Below are 14,910 nucleotides of genomic sequence, written 5' to 3'. Positions count from 1 at the left end.
AGAAATGTTTCTTGAACACCAAATCATAAAAAATAAACAAACAATCTAAACAGCCTTCAACACTTTTAATAAAAATTGTAGTTTTTAAATGGGTCTGTAGTTAAAATAAGATGGATCAAAATGTGCTTTTTTAAGCAACGGATGAACCACAGCATGTTTAAAACAAGAAAAGAACTGTTAATAACAAAGAGAATATTGGATGTCCTCCTAATCCAACACAGAATCCAACACGTCCTTGACCAAAGCAGTTGGAAAAGCATCAAGACGTGTTCAACCTTAAGTTGTAGATAATATCCAACAACTCAGAGTATGGAGTAGGATAACAATTTTGAAGGTTAGGGTTAGACTCATATGTAAGTCCCAGAGTTTCTGAGATAGATATGCTAAAGTCTAAGATTTAATACATCCGATTATGTTTCTCACAACTTGACTGTGATCAAGACCGACCACAGTATAGAGTTGACAGTGGAGAACAGAATATTTGGACGGTTTTGAGAAATCAAGTTTTTAAAGTATTTGGACCTTTGCAGAGCACTCCTCTTGAATTTTGGACAAATAATTTTGCAATAGTTGGTAAAAATTAGCAATTTATCTTTTTTCCAATTTTCTTTCTGCCCTTCTACACTCCTTTCTTAGAGCATGTTTCCTGGATTTTAGTTTCTAAATGAATCCGTAAATGAATGAGCAGCAAACATGTCTTCACACTCATAATCGCAAGTTATATGACAAATAAGGATGACGAAACTAGTCTAATGACATGGTCTTTATGAAAAAAAGGCTAAATAATAAAATCATAAAAATAATTAATTAAACCGCTTAATTCTTATAATTAACAGAAACACTATTGCAAATATATTGTAGATATACCACACAGTCCAGGTCCTAACCAGGACATTTTGCTGGTCGCTTGGTTTCTCTTTCTGTGGTGTTGATGGTGTGTGGTAGTCCGTCCACTGTGAAATATCACTGCTTCAAAATTCAGCTCCAAATAATTGTATATTAAACATTAACTAGGCTGTGCTCGTTGTGTCGAGCAGCAGGTTAGACAGACAAATTACTTGTCGCTGGAAACTTGTCACTCCTATTTAGGAAACGTGCACGACAAATATTACTGCAGAGTAAAAAGCTTTTTGATTTTGGTTTTAAACCTGTTTAAATTAATGCTTTGCAAATGGGATGGTCTTATAGCTTGACGAAACCTTGTCTAGACATGCAAAGAAAACCTAGATAATTGTTAAATTTGGTGAAACCAGCAATTTTATGCAACATCAAATAAGGTCATGAGAAACTTGCAGCACTTATAAAAACAAAGACAATTCTGTTTTTCCAATGTCACAGAAAGAAAACCAAATGTTTAAGTTGGCAAAACGTAAAAACATGTACTTGATCAGCAGATGTTTTCCAATGCATTACATTGACGTGTACTTTGTGGATGTGTGCATGTGACGAACAAGTGCTAACGCAAGCATGTACCAACAGTTTATTAATGTACTGTCAGAAATGCATACTAGCACATACATTTACATTAAAAAGTCATTCATACACACACTACTCACTCAACCATACATTTCTCCTTACAATGACAAGCGTTCAAATAAGATGGGATAAGATCACATTTATTTCCTCAGTGCAGATATACCAGAATATAAATATATTATTGACAATTATTTTCTAAAACATGACATCATTACAAAATGTGTGGTACACTACACCAGTACCTCAGCTACAGCCCTACACACACCAGACAAATTGTTGAAATGCTGAAGAAAATACAGAGAAGCGGATTTCAGCAACTTCAGTTCAAAATGTTGTTAAATCACAAAAACTTTGCAGTGCTTTCAAATCCTCTTAGGCAAAGTGCTCACTCATGATAAGAAATGAAATAGAATTTGGAATGCTTCAAGGTGAAAGGCGAAAAACAATTCTCTCCAGTTAATCAAATAAAAATCGGACCCGCTTAGGAGGGCAAGATCATGAGCAATTCATTAAGGAGCCTGGCTCAGCAGTTTAACGGATTGTTAAAACATACATGAATAAACTCAATAAAGATGCCTAGCACAATCAAGATGAGGTAAAGGAGGGGAGTGTGTGTGTGTGTGTGTGTGTGTGTTCCTCAGGGAGAGAACACACACTGTTCCAGCTCAGCCCTCCATTTTCTGCGATGGCAGGGGCCGGTTGGGTCCTGCGTCCTAATATGGCACAGCGGAGAGCAAGTCATATTGGGAGATTTTCTCCCTTGAGAGCACTAGCCCTTGACTTTGATTTCAAGAACAGAGCAGTTTTCCCACAGGAAAGGAAAAAAAGAATACTTTGGCATCATAAGGAGAACAAAAAACAAACAAGCAAACAAAAAAAGCTCTCTGGCATCAAAATGTCCCAAAAGTTCAAATCCTTTCTCAAACTTTTACCCATGACTGAAGTACCATCACCTACAAAGCAAAACATGCAATGCTGACACCTGATTGGGTAGCATTAGAGCCTCAAAATCCATTCTATTTCAAAACGTACATTTCCATGTAGTACATAAAACCAATATACAATCCCACTTTCAATATCCCTCAGTCACTAAGAGGTATGTAGAAAGAACAACCTTAGAAGACAATATCTACAGCATCTGAAAATGAACAGATACGCATGCTTCAAAATCTGGATTTTCTCAGTAATTTATGCAGAAAACCCAACTACAATTTTGATTTCATTTATATAGAAACCAATGAGAAAGACATCAGAATCAGTCGAATGAGAGCAACAAATTGATGGTTTCTGAAAATTCAACCAATCCAAAAGGTTTATAAACAAGCAAATGTTGTGCTTCTCAAGCAAGGCCGTTTCATTTAATTTGATTCCTTTAGTTGAATACATGGACTGTTTCTTAAGACAAGAGAGAGGATGCAGTCCTGGGTGAGTCCAGAGGTCCAGGGTCATTCAAAAGTCCTAAAAGCAATCAAGACGAATGCTAAAAACAAGTCCCTGGAATAGACACTAACCTTTGTTCTGTTTAAAGCGCATACACATCCATCCATGCACGTGTGCGCACACACACACGGTCATGTGCGATCAATAAAGCAATGGATGGGTAAATGGCTAAACTGCTCTGGTTCAAAAACAGCACATAGCCAGAGGACACAAGATCAAGATCTACTTTTGAACAAACAAGCTAGAAAAAAATGAAAAGCCCTTTTTCTTTAATGTGTGATATGTTCTCTATCACTCTCTAGTGAGTAGAAGTATTGCACAGCACCCTGCCATGACATGGCAGTTCAGACTTTACATGTCACCTATCAAAAGCTTGATTAAACACTTGTTTGAAGCCATAAGACACTTCCTCACGTCACAGTATTACAGTTATGAAAACTTCAACCTTTAGGCAATTCAGTCATTAACTGAAGTGACGCGGCATAACAACTAGATCCATTTCTTAACCCAATATATAACAGTCAAACTACTGGTTTTGGTGATAAAATTTGAGCATTTTTCCCCCATGGTCCCATACAAAATGTATTTGGGAATATGCCACAGTATATAACCCTCTCCTCCAAAGGAAAACAATTCTCTTAAAACAATTTAAGAGAAGGTAAAGTTCATAAATACTATTAGATTAAATACAAAGAGGAATGCAGATGGTATTTGATATCATAAACGCCTTACATACTACAAATCATCAATCCATTCAACGAGTATTTTCAATCTTATTACATTTTGTGGTTCCTGTAAATATATATATATATTAAAAACAAAAATTCCATCAGAGAACATCAATAAATATTGTTACTTTGGTAAGCTATAAGGACAAAGCTATTCGCTTAAGAAGGAATTTTTAACAGTACCATCCAAATGAGTGAATTTATAATCATAGTCACAGCATGAAAACAAATTACAAAGGGCTTGATTTTCAATGCCCTCTATTTTCTTGGCACCTCCACATATGAATTATGTACAGGATCTGTGTATTAGGCTTCTCAAGAGTGTCATAAAGATAAATAGTACAGCGCTGTAAGATGCAGTTTAATGTTGTTAGGCTTTTTTTGTGTGTGTGTTTGTGTGTGTGTGTGTGTGTGTGTGTGTGTGCACATGCAGGACTCTCCAGAAGCATTTGCCATTAAAACTTTGACCTCTGCATCCAGATATCACTGTTTTAGTAGATTTTCTTCTGACCTCCATTTTATCCAAGTGTCCTAAAACACCTTGAGCTGAACACAACAAGCGTTTTTGGTTCTTGTCCACATCAGCAAGCTTCACCACTGCGGCGTTGTTCATCTTAAGGTCCCAAATGCAGAATTAAGCAGCTATCATCTATAACGGCCATGTGATTCTGTGTTGTGCTTAACTGCATTATGCAATATTTTAAGTGCGATAGTTCCGTTTGGACACATTGTAACCCGTGGAAGCAAACCAAGCATGGCAAGAGAGGATTGAAACCGCAGGGTAGAGGGAAAGAAAGTCCAAGAGTCATTCTGTCCAGGAGACATTCAAATTAAACTGAAATCCAATTTGAATCAGATAAAATACTCCAAGTAGTTAAATAGACCTTTCAGAATGATTTGCGGGATGGTTAGCCTATAGAATTGGAGTTGATGCTGGGGTGATAATGTTTGTTTCAGCAAGGAAGTTCATCTCCATTGCGATCTAGGGTTAGAAAGGAATCAGGTACAATGTGCCGTCTGTTTGCTGTTGTATTAGTGCGTAAAGGATGATGTCCTCTGACTGGAGGCGTGGTTATGTAATCCCTTCATGGCTTTAAATAAGCAGAAAATAGGAAGACCATGTAATCGTGGCATTGCTTAGGGGCTAGAGTAGAATTCTGCTCTTTGGGAAAAGGGCTTTAGAAAAATTCCAATTGTGATTGCTGAAGGTCAAGACTCATCACTGATTCATAGACAAGAAACACTGGAGATCTAGCAAACGCATTCCTCCACTGAGAGCAGGGTAGTGATCAGATTATCCTTGGAAATTACGAGGCAAGAATTGAATATTACTAGTAAAAACATAACTAAGATTATGAGTCCGAAACCAGGTCAGCCCTTGGGCTCTTAATCTTTGCAGAGTCTCTGTCAGAGACTGTCAGAAGATCATTTGAACATTTAGTCTATAATTCTTTAGATTTTACATCAGTCTAGCAGATCTTTCTTTTCTCCCTACATTTAAACAGACGTGAGCAAGTTAACTGGAGAAACAGAGACTATTGGTTACTCGCTGTGCTGACAACATGAGCAGAACTAAAAGTCCACAAAGGCAGGTAAATTCACCACAAAGTCTAAAAGACCAGCTAGCTGAAAGACATGAGCTTGTCTTCTTTTAATAAGACATTTGCTGAGTGAAACTCAGTCTTCGCATTATTGTCATAAATAAAAAGTGTTTTTGCATACAGACAATATTTAATGCAATCTAAATACTTCATAATTACAATTCTGTCTCACAGAATTAGATTTATCTCCTTTCCTCATTGCTTAATTTATCGTTGTAGCAAAAACTGCTGAGAATGGTATATCTCAAAACACCAATGAGAATAGCTCACTCTCACATAGTTGTCCACTTCATCTCTAATGACCACGGTCAAAGGTACATTTCTTCCTACTGGGTAATCCTGCAGCTATACATAAAGGCAAACGGACCGTTGTCATCCAGCCTCATTCAGAACACCGGGACCGAACTAGGATAGTGCACAGATGCCGAAACCAAGCTTCAGGATCCACTTAATTGTCAAGGCCCTTGCCATCAACATAAAGCTCACTATCTTGCCAAACGATGGCGTTACACATGGCACACAGGGCGCGGAGGCACTGGTGGATCTCCTAGGGGCTTCTTGGTGTCGGTGCGTTGCAGACAAAGCAGGCAGAGGCGCTTGAGGCCTTTACGGAAGCCGCTGTTAGACAGGCTGTAAATGAGACAGTTGCAAAAACTATTGCTAATGGCCAGCCATGTGGTCAGGAATGAGGCAATGGCATGGTGGTATATCCCTGCGCTCTCCAGTAAAAAGTAAATGATGTAGGGAAGCCAGAGCAGGTAGAACACACTGGTGATACGGAAGAGTACGGTGGCGTAGCGTTTGTCCGTGCAAGCTTGCTCACCTGGCTCAGGATCCTGTGGGCCAAAGCGAGCTCTTCGCTGACTGATCTGCCGAGTGTGTTGCCGACAGATCCGAAAGATATGGGCATAAGTGAAACAAACTGTTAAGGCAGCTGGTGCATAGAGGGCTGCAACTATAAAGGCGGTAAAAAGGGGCTGGGTGTCCCAGGAGGAGCAAGATTTAAATACATCACCATGGTATCCCGGCTTTCCCCAACCAAAAAAAGAGGGCAAAAAGATGAGCGCTGAGTACAGCCAAATAAGGGTAATGCAAGTGCGAAGACGGCAGGGTGTGACCAGAGCTGTGTAGGAAAGAGGTCGGGTGATGGCAACGTAACGGTCAACACTAACGCATGCCAGAGAGGCCATGGAGACACTTTTCAACACACAGACCATGTAGCTGAAGACCATGCAGGTGAGTTTCTCGTTCAAACCCTCCAGATGTTGCAGAAGAGACAAAGAGGGGATAAGACAGCTGACCCCAACCAGGAAGTCTGCGTATGCCATAGTCTGTATAAAGGAGCTAGTGGTATGGTGGCTGAGTAGCGGGGCACAGTGGAAAACAAATATAACCACCAGGTTCCCAGAGATGATGAGCACTGTCAAGAAGAAAATAACAGCTACTTCCAGCAGGCAGGTGTTAAAGTTCTGAGAGTAGCCAATGTCCAGCAGGCAGAAGGGTTCTGTGCTATAGTTCAACTCAGTGGTGTTCATCTTGTTCAGGGTGCGCTTGGGCACACAATTAGGGTGCTAGTTCCTTGGGGGCCTAGCTTAGCAAAGGCTGCCTACAGTACGGCTGCCCCTGATAGACATGGGGGAGGTGTCCGTGCCAGGTGCCTTTCATATCAGCAGCAACATGAGTCGCTAGTCCTCAGCGTCCACACCAATCCTTTCACCAACACACACACACAGTGACGGTATCCTGGGGAGAGTCACTTACTGATTAAAAAAAAACTGAATCATACAGTTTTCTATTGTGGGTGCAGGTGGTCAGTCTGGCTTAAATTCTGGATGAAACCCCACCAGCAGTGCAGGACAAATAAACCCTCTTCTTTTTTCAGTCCCCCACCAGTCCCCCAGAAGCACAGCTGTGCCTGAGCAGGGCAGGCAGCTGCCGGCACAGGACCTGCACAAGGAAAAAAGCAGAGGAAGCGGACTCCTTGCCACTCTGATCACAGAAGTCCCAGTCGCTCTCAAACTGTCCTTAGTCCGGAGGATCGCGCACAGCGAAAGAACACTGAAGATTCCTCACAAGAACGTAGTCCAATTGTTTATTCCTACAAATCCCAAAAAAGAAGTGGTGTATTTGCAGAAACTTCAGTTGTCAGTCGTCAATCGAATGAAGAGTGGGGAATCTCTTTAGCACGTGCCAGGCTCCCAGCTCCCTCACATCAATGAGGAGGAAGTACGTGTGATCCAGGATGAAGAAACAGCAAGTGGTGATTGGCATTTCAAACGGAGAAGGGGCTCTCCGGAGAGGAGCCAGCGTCTGGAATGTAAATGAAAGATAGAGTGGTGTGATGCAGAGAGCAGTCTCTCTCTCTTTTCTGTGGCACTGATGCATTCCGCTCTTTCCTTCCCTCCTTCCCTCCGCTGCAGCAGGAGCACTCAAACTCCTCCCACCCTTGGCTCTAGCCAGTGAGCAGATGTCGAAGCATGAGCAGAGAGAGGCATCCCCTTCCCTTGTCAATCCATACACTCCTTCGCCCCACTCGTATCCACCATTCAATCTCTTACAAATAATATTTTAAAAAAGCTTTCCCTTCAGATTTTTTTTAGACTCCCTACAACACTCTTTCTAGTGTAAAACGTACTTGCTCTGTCCTACCTTTTTCTTCTATTCCAATCACAATTCCAATGTAACACGCCTCCCACACACTCTCTCTTTCTCCCGCCTATGCGGACTCATGCAAAAAAGCAGCAGAAGGTCAGAATATGTACATTTACAAAGACAAATACATTTCTTATTAGATCAACTGAAACTTTTCAAGTCATCTTACATGAAATTATACCTATTTTATGCAGTGTTGTGGCTCCCATTTACGTAACATTTCAGTGTTCTTCGATACACATTACGAAGCATCCTACATGCTAATTTAACCCTAAATTGGGTTCAAAGATGGTGACATAAGAGATTGGCATGTAGCCAACATCAATGCATGTGAGCAGTCGAAATACTATGGTTATCGTGATATGATTTCTGCCAGTCTGGTTTTAGTAAAAGTCGGCCACACAGATTCACTGAACTCTAGGTGTTTCCCTAACACAAATGTACCCGTTTCCATTTATATCATATTTATCAGTTTCTATTCCCTGTCTTAGTGGTAATATTAAAACCATAGCACCCTGTCAGTCTCCTTTCACTCTGTCACTGCCAGAATCAGTGAACACACACAGTCCCCACTTTCACGCATCCCCTCAGTCAGGCACACGAGAGGCTAAAAATAGGCCCAACTTGAAAGGTGGGGAGCAGAGAACACTGTGCTCATCCATTAGGAAGAGAACAATGAGGAGGAAAGGAAGAGATAAAGAGGAATGGAAGGGCTGAATGCATGAGGCATATTTAATTTGACAAAAATGAAGCTGTAAAAGTCAGACTTACAGTTTCTTTAAATGACATGTCGATCATTGTGGTGGACCACTGAAACGGTCTTCCCACAAATTCTCAGCAGACCGCCAACTCCAAACCATATGGGTTAGGATGCAATTTAGCATATTGTTTAATTATTTTTTAACATATTGTCCACAATTGTTACTTTTTTACTTTTAATTTCTGGTCCTATTTGAAATAATTCAATCATGTAGATTAGAAAAAAATAAAAAATAAAAATATAATATATATATATAATAACATTCCACTTGCTCTTACTCTACAATGACTCTCATTAACAGCTGATGTTGCAACCAATTATCACAACGGATAAAATCCTGTCCTACATGTCTTTCTAGTCCAAAATACTTCTTCACTTCACTTACATTCAAACACGATACATCACTGCAGAGGTAAAACGGGTTACAGTTTTGTTTTAACATTAAGACAGAACAAGTATGCACTATACTCCTATCCCTCACATCCTTGTTTTCGTACGTGTCAAATGAAACGGGTCATCTGATCTGACTAAGGTCATCTGCTATAGGAGAAGATAAGAGAAAAGGCTGTGCCCATAGTGATGGAAAAGTGTTAGCCAAGTCCAGCCTGACTCAGCTGCTCGGTGAAAACACAGCGAACACAAACAGCACATTCTCATTCCTTCATAGAGTGAGACAGCAGGTTTGGTTTATATCAGTAGTCCGCTAAACTCTCAGCCCCACAGACCTGGAGTTCACTGCTGTAGCAGAGACCTTCTGTATAGACCACCCACAGTCTTCCTCCATAAACCCTTCACAAACCCCTGGGTCTAGGCCATTCAGAGTGACATTAACCCCACAGAGCAGAGACACTCTTTTTGTACAGACATGTATGCATGTATTAAAGGTCTCCTATTGAACGCAGTCAAGCTCAAGACTATCTGTTCCCTATTTTGTTAAGTCACGCCTGGCGCTGAGACGGATTTGTATTGTGGCGTGTTTAGAATTCCGGTACTTGAAGTGCGAAGAGGTGCCGCAGACTAACAGACCAGGCTTTGTGTGAGCCGTTTGTTTTTATTCACCGCATGGGGTGGTGTGTGAGGAGCGTCTAGAGAAATCGGTGTGTATGTCTGACCTCTGTGTCTGTGTTTATGGACAAGGGAACATCTGGTAATAGTATGAGCCGAAGAAATGCAGACCATCAAACATGTTCGGTGCGTAGAAGGGTTCAGAGTGAAAGAAGGCCACAAAAAAAGATGCTTGTTACCATGTCGATTGCAGACGAACTAATAAAATATACTTATCCCATTAACAAAAATAGAAGCCATATGGATGGGGACAGACTTTAATGGGCTCCATGCCAACTTCTGATTGCATTTGTGACATCACCACTGAAAGCATCACGTAGCACCAGAGCATATTTGGATCAATTTAAAGCTGGACCACAGTCTTACACTGGTCTTCTAGCTGGAGAACATTAGATTACCCTGTTCAGGATGAAAATCAAACGTCACCACGTTTGCTCATTCTTCAGGAGTTTTGGTTAAAATTTCTAACCTAACCCTAAAGTATTAAATGAATAGTAAAATATTTAAGTTCTGTCATCAATTACTCAACCTAATGCCATTCCAAACCTGTTCTGTTTTTTAGTGGGACGAAAAAGAAAGAGTGTTTCAATAGTTTCTGTCCATATAATGAGCACCAGTGAACAACTTTGGAATAGAGTTGTCAAAAATATCGATATTTCGATTATGTATCGATAATGACATATATGAAACGGTTTCAATACTCCTTTTCTGCAGTCTCACTCACTCGTCCTATCCACTCCGGTTGAATAGTGTTGGTGAGTTGAATAGCACTTATATCGGTATTTTTCAAGGTATCGTATTGAAGTTGGAAATTCCAGTATCGTGACAACACTACTTTGGACCCCACTGACTTTTAATGTATGCACATATATCAAGGCTGCACGATATAACGTATTAGCGTCGATATAACGATGTGTGCATCTGCAATAATCACATCGCAGGATGTGCGATGTCAAGTTAAGGATTGTAGTTGATCCCTGATCCGTGCGTGGCAGCTGCCACCCGGTACGGAACGCATGTGATTGGCGGATTAACTGCAAAGTTTATCATTTGCATGTGTTTAAGTCCTGTCAATTCAAACATCAAGCGCAAGAAGACTGGAACTCGCGTGCTGTTTTCTGTGTGCGCACACAGAGCAGCACAGACCGCACGTGAACACCGAATTCAGGCCTCTTTCTCTTCTTTTGAGCTTGAACGGACAAAGGCACGCAAAATTGCCCGTCTCGACGAGTAATCTTGTAAACACAGGCGGTTATGTGCTGTAAACAATTGAGAAAGAAAACAGATGCGTACCATTATATTGGATCCGTGCATTTCTTCAGAAATAGAAAATGATTTGTGTAGCTTTATTAAAGATGAATTGTATTAATTAAATATATTTAATTTATACAGTGAATACTATATGCAGTGTTATTTTAGATTTGATTATTCAATGTCTGTTCCTGAACACAAATTTAGCCTACCTGAAAAACAATGCTTATTTCAATTGTATCTTTGCTTTATTTTATTTACTCACACAGACATTTTTCCAAATGTCTAATTTAACCATTTCACACCCAACCAGCTCTCATTTTCACAAACCTCACATTGTAACAGCACTGGTACTGTACCCGTCATGGCGGCCATGACTCCCATGGCAACAAGTGTAAATAAATGAAACGTTGTTGGGGTTAGAAAGAGTGGCAGTACTTGAGTAATACATGGAAAAGGTAAAGGCACTCGGTAAAAACTAAATCAAACTTGTCATCACTCAAGCCCTGGTGTTAAGACATGTCATGTATTTATGACCCAGCCCTGGTGAAAATCAACACTCATCTTACTCCAGCCATTTGGCCCTGATAATTCAGAGGGAGGCCTGTCTCTCAAAACACTGGAAATACTATATTTCTCACTAAAATGTTTATTGGAAGCAGAGACAGACTGTTTCATCAATGTCACTTTGTTGCTTAACTTGCTGTAAGCGTTGAACTATAGAGCAGCCTGCCAGTTCCGTGATAACAACTCAAAATAGAAATGTGGGCCTGTTCAATGCCTCCATTGAATTAAACACAATGGCAAAACTCTGAGAGCATGGCTATTCTTTGTATAACGCTTTTAAGAAATGAATCACCATGGTTCCCAGGCATCAACCACAAACGCACACATACAAAGCAAAGCATAAGGAAGATGGGAAGCATTTGTTGTGTTAAAAAAAAAATCATAATTTGCCTGGTTCAACATCTGTCATTATTGAAAAAAAATAGCGTCAGCTGTAGCTTCTGAATTGGCTATAAGGTAAAAAAATATATATATATCATTAATTACTAATTATACAATGTGAGAGGAACGTGTGGCTTGCGGTTTAGCTTTCACTCAAACCCTATGAGGGACCGTTTTAGTCCTCTTCTATCAGAGTGCAGAGCCCTAGGAGGGCAGACGGTGAAAAGTGCAGGTCTGTGATAACTAGCTGAGTGGAAACAAGACCTCAATATAAAGGCTGTCTGAGCTTAACTCAAAAAAAGCGTAGCGAAGGCTGCAGTCTTTTATAATCTCCTCTCACAATAGAGCAAGTGTAAGGAAATGTAACAATACTAAAAATAATACAGTGCATGTAAAATAGTGTAACTACAATAGCAGTACACAATAAATAATAGAATTTAAATACCGTATATACACTGAACAAAATTATAAACGCGACAAATTTTTTTGCCCCATTTTTCATGAGCTGAACTCAAAGATCAAAGACTTTTTCTATGTACACAAAAGGTTTCTCTCAAATATTGTTCACAAATCTGTCTAAATCTGTGTTAGTGAGGACTAGTCTGGTTTAAACCAGACCATTCTCAGTTGTAACTGAGTTATGGTCTGGCAAAGCGTCATAGACAAATCATTTCCAGAGGGGCGTCACCAACGGACGTCGCGGATAGACCTAAACCCAATCAGAGCGATGAAGGAGATGACGTATGCAGAGCGGTGGAGAAACATCTCCGAGTGTTGTTCTTTGCTCGGTTTTTAACTAAAAGGAAACGTTCAAATCGCTTAAAACAGACGCGATAGCTGATTCGAACGAGTGATGTTCGACGGCGGCATCCATCTTTGTAATGTAGGCTACAAAATCCCAGCGCTGTCGTCATCGTGTAAAGCCCGCCCCAACGTTTCTGACTGGTGCCTCGATTTCGACGGATTGGAAATGGGCTTGAATGAGCTCTTTGCCAGACTAACTTTCAGAGCAAATCTAAATTTGCCGGAAGTTGTCTGGGTTTACCCAGGCTAAGTGAGGACTTCTCCTTTGCCGAGATAATCCACCCACCTCACAGGTGTGGCATATCAAGATGCTGTTTAGACAGCATGATTATTGCACTGGTGTGCCTTAGGCTGGCCACAATAAAAGGCCATTCTAAAATGTGCAGTTTTACTGTATTGGGGGGTCTGGGGGGGTCTTGGGGGGTCTATTTCAATTACAATAGAAGCCTATGGAGGAGTGAGACAACTCTCAGATTTAATCAAAAATATCTTAATTTGTGTTCCGAAGATGAACTAAAGTCTTACAGGGTTGGAACAACATGAGGGTGAGTAATTACTGACAGAATTTTCATTTTGGGTGAACTAACCCTCTATGTTTTTAGTATGATATAGATAAGAAAAATTTTAGGATAGGCTACCCCTCAATGGCACAATGAATATCAAATGCAGATTATTTCTAAGAACTTGGAGAAGTCTTCTAAGTAAAGTACTCTTCACTTAATTGGTGCCACATTGTTGGATTTGACCATTCAGAGAAAACTCAGAACCATCCCTTTTACAAGCGATTTTCCCTAACTCATGAACAAAGAAATCTTTGAGAATTCACAGTATTCATTCAACTCCATGTGTCGCAAGAACTGGCAAAGCCTGCTCTTGTCATGACCAATTCTTTCTAAACACAAATGATAACTCTGGATCACTACATAAACATGTGCAGGTCTTCGGCATTGGCAGTGTTGGGCTCAGGACATTTTCATGGATATTATTTACTGTTACGCCATATGTAATGTAATTCATGTAATGAAACTTTGTGTACAAGACATACAAAACTTAAGCCATAATAGTGACGAATGGCGGAAAAGGAACGAGTTGAAGTTTTGGATGAATTTCTTTCTTTAGAAGGCCTTTAGTGATACAAATGTGGGTTTGTTTAGCTCAGTATGGCTTGAGAAACTTACATATACGTGCAGGAGCTGCTCAGCATGGCTGTTGTCCTAACAATCTCACACACACTCAGTGTGTACATCAAGTTTATTTGGACTTCGGGTGGGTGGGAGAGAGGAACATCTTGAAGCCACCTGGGACCTCAGTGCTGCGGGATGTTTTCTTTACATAATGACAGCTGACATGGCATTGCCCAGTGAAATCACTGTGAGAGTATGTAGCTTAACTCAAAAAAACTGCAGCCTTTGCGCCAAACTCTAGCAGGGCTTGAATTTCAGCACAGGATTGCAGGTATTGTGCATGATTTTGCTCTTTCCCATAAGCTCTGTGCTTATAATGCGAGGAATTCCCACAAGCATTCATTCACTATAGCAATGAAATATCCAATATCAGCAGATACCATTACATTTAAATAAATAAGTTGAATAAACAAATATCAGCCATTATGGTACCAATATATTGGGCATGCCAAATATTTCTATAATATTTGCTCGCACACACATATATAATTATATATCTCTGAAACTACACATGATTTTCATTTCATTTTAGTTATATTTATTAATAATTTGTCACTACATTGATTTCTAGGAATGAATAATTTTCTAGAGACTTGTTCTGATGGTAAATTTTCCACATAACCTTTTCCATTTCACCATTTGTATTGCTTTGTTTTGAATTGCTCTGAAAGTCGCCTCGCTTATTTCGCTTCCAATCACCATCTCTCACCAAAAAAGCACGATTTACGGTCGCTTCTGTCATTGCAAATCACTGCTAGCGTGAACGTCCTTTGACTTGTGTCCAGTGGGTGAAGTTCAAGCCTTTTCTAGTCAAATAAAATAAAGGAAGCCATAATGAACATTATGAAGTGCAGCGTAGAGCAAGGCCTTAACAAGGGACAACCAGCTTTCACATTAGAGACAAATCACATTAAGGAACAAATAGGACAGGCTACAGGCTCACAGATTTCGGAGGATAGTGCTCTTCAATGCTGTTTGGGAAATGGACGAAACTTTAGCAC

General features: G+C 40.2%; 2 protein-coding genes across 3 annotated transcripts in view; both read right to left on the bottom strand.

The window, feature by feature from the left end:
• LOC130087163 (rab GTPase-activating protein 1) overlaps positions 1 to 14,910 on the bottom strand; it is a 95,989-nt gene that overhangs the window by 28,919 nt on the left and 52,160 nt on the right. The gene's annotated exons all lie outside the window — the stretch shown is intronic.
• Positions 4,401 to 7,631, bottom strand: LOC130087164 (probable G-protein coupled receptor 21). The gene has a single exon (XM_056253391.1). It carries the CDS (start codon positions 6,778 to 6,780, stop codon positions 5,752 to 5,754), a length of 1,029 nt encoding a protein of 342 aa, XP_056109366.1. The 5' UTR covers positions 6,781 to 7,631; the 3' UTR covers positions 4,401 to 5,751.

Source organism: Rhinichthys klamathensis, unplaced genomic scaffold (assembly GCF_029890125.1).
Source record: "Rhinichthys klamathensis goyatoka isolate OS25496 unplaced genomic scaffold, OSU_Roscu_1.1 h1tg000104l_1, whole genome shotgun sequence".
Lineage (NCBI taxonomy): Eukaryota > Metazoa > Chordata > Actinopteri > Cypriniformes > Leuciscidae > Rhinichthys > Rhinichthys klamathensis.
This window is presented reverse-complemented; position numbering and strand designations above follow the sequence as displayed.